At 34.0% G+C, this 9,485-nt stretch overlaps 1 protein-coding gene across 2 annotated transcripts in view; it reads right to left on the bottom strand.

Moving 5' to 3' along the window:
- Positions 1-205: 205 nt before the first annotated feature.
- Positions 206-9,485, bottom strand: part of PPM1B (protein phosphatase, Mg2+/Mn2+ dependent 1B) — a 58,751-nt gene continuing 49,471 nt past the window's right edge. The window contains exon 6 of one of the 2 annotated variants that reach the window (XM_037161271.2): positions 206-1,957. In XM_037161271.2, the coding sequence (XP_037017166.1) occupies positions 1,928-1,957 (30 nt within the window). In that variant the 3' untranslated portion in view covers positions 206-1,927. Of the gene's footprint in view, positions 1,958-2,780; positions 3,812-9,485 lie in introns of those variants that run through there. The other variant, XM_037161270.2, reaches the window with a different exon arrangement.

The following is a 9,485-nucleotide window of genomic DNA, read 5'->3' as shown; positions in this document are numbered from 1 at the left end:
AGTGGTATAAAAAATATTTTGAGAGTAAAGAAGGGTTTAATTGGCATTATCCTCTTAGTCTGGTTAATTCTTCCCTGGAATTATAATTTACCTACATGGTTTCATATGAAACACTTCACAATATTTTAATTATGTAAAATGTTTAAAATAACATTCAGAACTGGACTTTTATTTTAAAAATCATACCAAATAGTAATAGGTCACGCTGTTTTTATCAATTCTTTATTTAGGTAACAAGTTGGGTATGTTCACTGCAGTGTATGAAACATCACAATATCAGACTGGAAAGGTACTGTCAGTACAGGACTGGATCAGAGTGGACAGTTGAACAAGAAACCATTTTGCATTCTTCATTCCCTAGCTTTTAACAGCCCCCCGAACCCAGTAAAGGGACAAATAGCTTTTAACGTCATCATGTAAAGCACTTTAACTTACAAGGCTAAAATCTAAAGAATAAATAAAATATACTGTGGCAATAATTCTTTTTAGACCAAAAATCAGGTGCACAATAAATCAAATGATCAAGGAAGCCGCCTGTATTCAAATGTGTGACTCTTCAGAAACAGCATCAGGAAAATGTTACAGAAAATACCATGAATTCCATTTCACACAGGACCAGATGATGACTCATTGTAACTATACACAAGGGCAATTACATCCCGCTGAAACACAATTTAAACATACAGGAAAATGTTTACAAAGCATCCACCACATGTAAACCATGTTACAAATGGATACATTCATTGCTTCTCCTACCCCGATAGCTTTTAGATAAATATTTTACTCTTCATGTTCAGCATTAATTGGATACATGCAAAACTCAAAAAGAATTCAAGAATTCAAGGTTATTGTAAAAATAGAATTAAACTAATAATCTTCAAGTACCTTATGTGACAGCCACTCTGTACCGTGCGTGCCCAATGTTATAAAATGAAAGGGGTTACTGAACCCATGAAAATATCTCTGTAATATTTCCTTAGATCTAAAATAGATAATTTTAAATGTATTTATAGTCATATTTCAATGTGATATTCTGAGCTTTTAAAATAATGTAAACAATTAAAAATTATACCAAATTACACAAAACTTGTTGTATCTTAAAAGCTGAAAAATTAAAACTATAGAAAACCACATGTAAAACCAAAATCACAATTTACATTATAAAGGCAAATCTCATCATTTAAAAAATTTGCAGCAGTGAGATGTCAAAGCAAATTATAAATAGCCATAAATTAATCCATTTGGTTTCAAAGATTTTCTAGTGAGAGTTGAAGGATGAAGTAGATAACGTGCATAAAATTTATCAGGGCTTATAGTATTATTGCCAGATACACTTTATCTCAAAGCAGGCAACATTACAATGTGGACATGGAGAACCCAGTTTGGTAATACAGGTAAAATTGGAAAAAAATTAAATAACCATTAATAATAAATATATACCCTATAGTAAATTGCTCAAATGAAATTTCAAGCCACAGAGCTGCAAAAGGCTTTCAACTTGGTGAACTGAAAAAAAGAACATCTCATACAACTGTTTACTTTTACATGCTTATATGTTGTGTGTTTTGTTAAAAAAAAGAAAACCATAATGTATCTTCAGAGTACAGCTAACTATATTCCCATGCACCTCAGGCACAAATGTTATTTGTGATGAAATTAACTGTTGGTTTCTAGGGCCAAAAGTTCAACACAGATGTAACCAGTATGCCTGAGGTTGGCAAAAATACTGCAGTACAGGCAATGCTACAAGTGGCAATTATCAGAAAACACAGTATGAACAAATGATGGGAAATGCTAATGATTTTCTGCTCATATCACAAAACGTTGGGAATCCACAAGAATATTTTCCCCTTGTATTGAAGAAAATTGTGATTAAAAGTTTTTGCCCCAATTTTCAGAATCAAAAGCATTTTAGAAGTTTATAAGGCTACCATGGGTCTTCTAGATCTCCAGCACCCTACAGGAAGAAAAAAGGAAGAATATTATTATTATTTACCTACACCACTTCCAGGTTGGATTGAATTTCAAAGGAAAACAAAATCAGATGAACAAATTACCTTCATTTCTTTGTTTGAAAAGGTATGTTTACAGAGAGGCGTGTGCATTGTACATTGTGTGTGTGTATACACAACGATCTATCTAACACAGATAACTGGCTGGGTTTCTCCCCCTCCCCTTTCCACCAAATGCCTTCCTTTTAAACCACTTAAAAGTATTCTGGCACTGGAAAAAGTAGATCAAAACATCAGCTACCTTAGAAGATTCCAAAGTTTCAACTTATGGTACCTTAAGCAACTTCAGACACATGATAAATATAAATAGGAAGAAGAAGAGTTAATGACCTATAGTCGCAAAATAATTGTTTTTAAAAAAAGTTTCCCACATGACTAATATTTGTACTTAAAATAAAAGTAAAACCAAACTCTTATCACCCACTATTTAAGATATCCCATAATTCTTGTATTTATCAATATCTGATAAACAGAGCAACACTGCCAGTCCTGTGATCTTTCGAATGCCCATGATGGCAATTTTCTGACAAGTCTGTGTGTTCGCTCTGCCCAAAGATTAGTATTTTGTACCACAAAAGGGAATAAGAAACAAACTTGATTTTCTTTAAGACTTCTCAAAATCTTTTGTCTTTTAGTTAATGAAGAAAAGCCAAGCCAAAAATTTTCTAAGTTTTATATAAATACAAATCAATTCCTAATGGGTTTTGTGTATTTTTCCAATATAACAAAACTGTTTCAAAATTAAAAAAAAATAACAACATGCACAGATTATTCCATATCATGTGCTTTATTTGGACTTAAACACTTATAATTTCATTCTGAACACTTAGTCAACATACATTTTGATGTATGTAGTTAGGCTATACAGAAATACAAACCAATGCTATGAGTAATACACAGGATTTTCAAAAATTGAATACACAAAAAGGAAAAATAACCACATATCCAATAGCTCAGAACTTCTAGAAATAAAACTACAGAGATGTAAAATACAAACAAGTCAAAGAACACACCAATAATCATCCTTCGAAAAACATTACAGGTCACATCTGCCATTGTTTAAAGAACTAAAATCACTAAAGAAAATACAAATTTATTATAAAGCTAACTATGAGTATACTAAAATGTAAAATAATATGAAACAGTGTAATTCTACATTAACAAGTCTTTCCACAACGTATTGTAATCTTGCTAATCAATAATCTTGAATTCTATCTAGTATGAATTTACTGACTTTAATAACTGGCAGCCTCATTTCTGGCATACAACATGAAATGACATAAGTTTATTAATTTCAAAGTACTGTAAAAGTCAATTTTAAACTATCTGATAAAGGTGTATGCAAAGGCCTCATTAAAAAACAAGGCTATGTGACGATAATAAAACTAGTTTACCGAGATTCAAATAAGAAAAATGTTATATAAATGCATACATTACACTTCCTAAGTAAAAACCATCAAACCAAAGATCACAAAAGTTTCACCACAAAGTCAGATTGTTCCACCACCCAGGTTTGTGCCTGCATCTTCATTACAGCTGTCTAAGCCAGCAAGATCACTTTCTGATTCAGCATGGCTTTCCTGCATTGTCACTGGGTTTCCAGCATCAATGTTCGAAGAAGTAGCTGTAGCAGCTGGTTCTTCAGCAGGGTTCTCTTCTCCCTCTACTTTAGCTAGCCTGTAACTAGTCAGCATCTCCTCCAGAAGTTGTCGGTAGTTTCCCCTATGATTAATTCTCATTTGCCTGAGAGCTTCCACCAATTTTCCCTGTGATCCACTTTCCTCAGCTTCATCGGAGGCCTTTTTTTAAGATTCAAGACCCCAGTGTCAGTAGACAAACTAGGATATCACATGTATTTCAAAACATCACAGCAACACACTCATTTTTCTACCAAGAGTAACATAGTCTAAGCATGAGAACATTTCATTAAATAAGTATTAAGTCTTGTGTCAAATAAAAAAAATTTCCAATTGAAATATCTTATTTTTAGCAAATTACCATTAACTACTTTGTATTATTTCACATTGTAATTTGAAGTTTAAGCTGAAGTTTACTCTATCAGAATTCAACAGAAACACAAGCATTTCCTAAATAAAACTGACTTAAAAATACAACAAATTGGCTACCATGACTTAGGATAAAAGAAAATTAGTGTGTAAAGCAATAGGGCAATAGGACAGGACAGAAAAGCAGGCCATTAGAACATTAGTTTCTCCATCATTTCTTCTAAATGGCAGGTTGGACAGGAGATAGAAAATGTTAAAGTACATAAACTCCAACTGGACTTCTGGGAAATACTAAAGTGTTCATGGCTAAACATTTTATTTACATATGTCTTTAAAGAGTTTAAGGAAACATCTGTAAAAACAGATGAATTATTTTAAACATTATAATATGGTATGAATAGCAAACTTCTCACCCTTTTATACTTTAGTAAATTTTGGGAAATTTACAGGTTTCAACAATACTAGCTACTTAATCTTGCTAGCAGAACAAGCTCTAACACCCAAGCTGATCACAGTTAAGCTGAAAGAGTAAAAGCCAGATGATCTTAAATTATGTGCCTCCTGATGTGAGAATTAGGGAATACAGAGCCACATCCTGTGTTTTTGCCAAAAATGTTTAATATCAATCCAGTAAAGCTAATTCCTAGTTTACAGGAAACAGAAAATAGATGCTCAAGTTAACGGACCCAAGGAAATAGTCGTATAATCCTGAATATAGGACATCCTATAAAAAGCAGGCTCAGAATCTTCATATTCAGTGTCCACAGGGGGAAAGAAAGGGGCTTGATTCAAAACTGGTTTAATATGCTTGAATGATAACTTAACAATCAGATTAGACCACGGCACAAAATAACAATTATAATTATCAATCTAGGGATAACTGAGAACACTGACTTGATATTAAATTATATTTTTAAATTTATTATTTAAATTTAAATAATAAATTTCCTTAGTTACAACATTATGCTTATGTAGAAAAATGTCCTCATTCTTAAGAGGTGCATGCCAAAATATTTAGAGATGAAATACTATGATGTCTGCAATTTGTCAAAAGGATGTCAAAACAAGAAAAAAGTGGTGTATACATGCACGCTACGAAAATATGGCAAAATTATACGAATTGTTGAATCTAGGTAGAAGGTCTTCACTATGCTCGTTTTGATTTTTCTGTAAGAAAACTTCTGAAAGTTTTCATCATGTTAGGAAAATGAAATACAAAAATGGTTACTAATATAGATGACCTAATGCAAATTCTTAAGCATCTTTGGAGACTGTTACTCAACAATCTACAACAAAGATAATACTAATATAACCACACAACAAAGAACAATGTTTACTAGAAAAGTGAGAGTACTTGAACACTTTTTAATAAAAAGTACCCTTGGGGCAAAAAGCAGAAGACAGTAACTGTACAGCATATGTATACGTCCATGACTGCGTATCTGTCCATGTTAGGACATTGTATGTAACCGCCTGCGTGGAATAGAGGCACAGCAATGCACAGGGGTGGGCAGAAGCGGCTGACAGCCGTTCGTGTGGAAAAATACATGCAGGTTTTGATTATTACATTAACTCAAAAGGATGTCATAATGGCACAGTGCACTCAGGTGCAATCTCGTAATTGCTCAATTTGCCGGCCTTTGTCATTCACATTGGAATTTCAGTGACCTACTTGGGTCAGCCCCAGTGTCTCCAGAGGTGGCCAAATTCAAACCCACTTTCACTCACTCCTGGATAAATAATCATGATGGATAATGAGGTTACAGATGCTTTGTTTTCTTTATTTAAAGTCTCCAATTTCTACTTCAAGCATATTAACTGTCAAAATAACTTTTTTAATTAGCAAAATGTGTGTGAAGAGAACATAATAAAATGTATTCTCTGTTAAGATCTTTTGTATGTACCTTTCCTCCTGTATTAGATAAACACAGGTTTCCTTAAATGAAGTTTCTCATTTGAATCTTTTTAGGAAAGGTGAAGATAGAACAATGTGATAAGTGCTTGCTAATCATAAACCTTATCAGTCTTTAATCAGGTCTTCCAAAAGGCAATTAATTTTCTACTTAATGGTATATCACAAAGAACTTGTAATGAAGGGTATAAAACTACCCCCATTCCCAAAAGAAAATCTCAAATAAAAACTCCCTATTTATATATACATAGGAAACTTCTTTTTTTGACATTGAAACAAAATTTGCTTCACCAGGGCACCTGACTTACACATAGCTAAAGTGATGGCCAACCCTGGTTTTCATCTCAGAATCACTTGCAAGGCTTTTAAAAATTATGTCTACAGATACCAAAGTTCTGTCCCATCATATCCAGATTCAGTGGATTGGGGTGATTTATAATAAAATTACAAAAAAACCCCACCCCTGATATACAAGGTTGAGGACCACAGCCAGGGGTGCCCAACACCGAGTTCAGCCCAGGATGGCTGTGAACATGGCCCGGCACAACACTGTAAATTTACTTAAAACATTAGGGGTTTTTTGTGATTATACGTCACAATGTATTTAATGTGTGGTCCAAGACAACTCTTCTTATTCCAGTGTGGCACAGAGGTACCAAAAGATGGGGAACCCATAACTCTACTCACTTGAACTCACTGAAAAGGCTGGATCAAAGGCTGGATCAAAGGCTGTTGTGTTAGTTGTGTTGCAGTCAATTTTGGTAGTTTCAAAGGAGAAGTGCATCTCACTCTCCGTCTGACACCTTTCTTGTTACAGTAATCATCTATTTAACCACATTTAAAAGTCATCTTAAAAGTCACTTTATCTTAAAGCAAATTGCGTTTCCCTATTGTACTAGATAGATGACAGATGGGTGAAATGCTTCCCCAGCCATTGCATTTGATTCTTCAAAGTTATGTTATAATATCAAAAAAGGAACCTATTACTTAGCTGTACCTTCTTTACCCGAATTCATCCATACATAGCATACTATGTATCCACATCTATTACAGCAATTAGTTCACCTTGCAACTGTTCGCAAGTCTCTCCATTAGTTCACTGAATTAAAGATAACTTCATATTACTTTCTGTATCCTCCCTACCCTCTAGGAAAGGAACAGTAATGTTTGTGCTAAGAACTTTAGGGACATTGAATGAGGATAACTCATTTAATTCTCATAGGTACCCTTAGTAATGGGCACTGCAACCCTAATTTTTCTAAGTGAAGAAACTAAGGCTCGGACAGATTTAAGGTATTTGTCAGGGTGACAATACAAGTAACTGACAGAGCTCCAATTTGTGTACAGGTGTAATTAACATCAATGTCCCTCTGACTGTTTGCTGAGTCAATTAGGGTAAGTAACAGTTTTTGCATAGTAAGTGGCCATATAAACTTACTAAGTAAATACTGGTTAAAATTACTGTAGAACTAGACCACAAATCATTTCATATTGAAGTAGATAATGTATTCTCTTTTTTTTTTTTTAAAGATTTTATTTATTTATCTTTAGAGGGGAAGGGAAGGAGAGAGGGAGAGAAACATCAATGTATGGTTGTCTTTCGTGCATCCCCTGCTGGGAACTGGCCTGCAGGGAACCTGCCTGCAACCCTGGCATGTGCCCTGACTGGGAATTGAACCGCGATTGTCTGGTTCGCAGGCCCGTGCTCAATCCACTGAGCTACACCAGCCAGGGCAGATAATGTATTTTCTTGATACAGAAAGATTAATGAAATTACAGGACAAAAAAATCATATTAAATAGGACAGTTAAAATTATTCTGCAAAATAAAAGCAAGGCAATTATGGAGATGGGAATTTAGAACATTTTTCTTAGTTTTTGTTTGTAAGGTTTAACAATTACCTAGACTAACACAACTTAAAAATCAAACCTCTCATTATGAAAATACTGTCTTATACCCAGGAAGACATGGGAATCTACATATACCAAGCATAGAACAAAAAGGGGAAAAAATCTAAGCATATTTTAAAAGTAATATTTCACTAGCTAATATTAATTTCAGCATTAAAAAAATAGTTGCTATAAGGAAAATTCTTCAAATGAATAACTAAAACAATGGAGAAAAGTAAAGGATACTAGGGTACTTACTATGCTAGCATATGTTGAGTTTTTTTGTGAAGTCCTATGCCCTGCTTATCAACTAAAAGAAAATTTTTAGAACTAAAGATTCTGAAATGTGACTTCATGAGACACAATTAACAATGACCATTGAAGAACCTAATAAGTTAGATGTAATCTGTAAGGATTATGTAAAATTTAATTAATGTGAAACAATTTTAGGGAGTTGCTTAAAATGATCAAGACCACACAGCTAAGAAGTGGTACGTTAAATCATACCTTAAGAAACAGTGATTATACTTAGTGCGTTTTCAAGTACTGGATAGGCCTTCTCCATGAAAACACTTTCCCCATTGAAAAAGTAAACAAGCAACAACTTATAAAAATCTACTATTCATAAAGCTCTAAGACTGTGATATAAGACTGTAACAAGCAGCCTACCTTTGCTGTAACTAATCTACCTGAAATAAAAATAAAAAAGAAAACTGCACAGAACACTGATGCAAAGACAGTAAAGCAGGGAAGGAGAGTCTCTGGGGCTTTTGCTGATGTCACCCCACTCCTCAAAAATCCAAATGCCTTAAAAATTTTCTGTGTCGGGATAAATAAAAATGTGTATTTAAATGCAAATTAATGGATTAAAACACTGGGCTTGGCTGCTGACTTTCAACACCTTTATAAAATATTCCTCATTAAAAACAGTATCTTAAGACTATTAAATGTGAGATTCACAAAAGAACAGGAAATGATTTTTCTTGGGAGATACACATTAGTAGGGTAGAGAAACTTATGTAATCTCCAAATAGCTTAGAGAGGCAGCATGAAAAGTGTAAAGAGAAGTTTGGGGAGTTACTCTTAGATTCAAATCTGGCTACGGGACTTATTTAGCTTTGTGACCTGGGCAAGCTACTTTACCTCACTGAGTCTTAGTTTTATATAAAAGGGTGTTAAGGAGATTGCCTATAATTTTATATATTTATATGTATAGGGCTTGGCACCTAGGAGGTGGGTAAATACAAGTTCTTATTTATATAGCTACTTTATCAGTGGTATACTAATTTAAAAGCATTAGAAGTCCTCTTCAAGGGAAGAACGTAACATTTTTCCATGGAAAATATAAAGCTCTGAAAATACACTTTTATACCAATTAGCAACCTCGAATTATTTTTTAAACATATGACTGAAGGGTAGTCTTAGCAAGCAAGTATTAGAAATGAGTAAGAATATCTCTTTAAAAAAGATTCATTTATTTTCAGAAAGGGGAAGGGAGGGAGAAATAAAAGGAGAGAAACATTGATGTGCAAGAGAAACATCAATCAACAGCCTCTCGCACACCCCCAACTAGAGACCTGGCCTGCAACCCAGGCACGTGCCCTGACTGGAAATCCAATGGGTGCCCCTTCAGCTCACAGGCAGCACTCAATCCACTGAGCCACAC

This window comes from Artibeus jamaicensis, unplaced genomic scaffold (genome assembly GCF_021234435.1).
Source record: "Artibeus jamaicensis isolate MK-2021 breed Jamaican fruit bat unplaced genomic scaffold, CSHL_Jam_final contig_465, whole genome shotgun sequence".
Classification (NCBI taxonomy): domain Eukaryota; kingdom Metazoa; phylum Chordata; class Mammalia; order Chiroptera; family Phyllostomidae; genus Artibeus; species Artibeus jamaicensis.
This window is presented reverse-complemented; position numbering and strand designations above follow the sequence as displayed.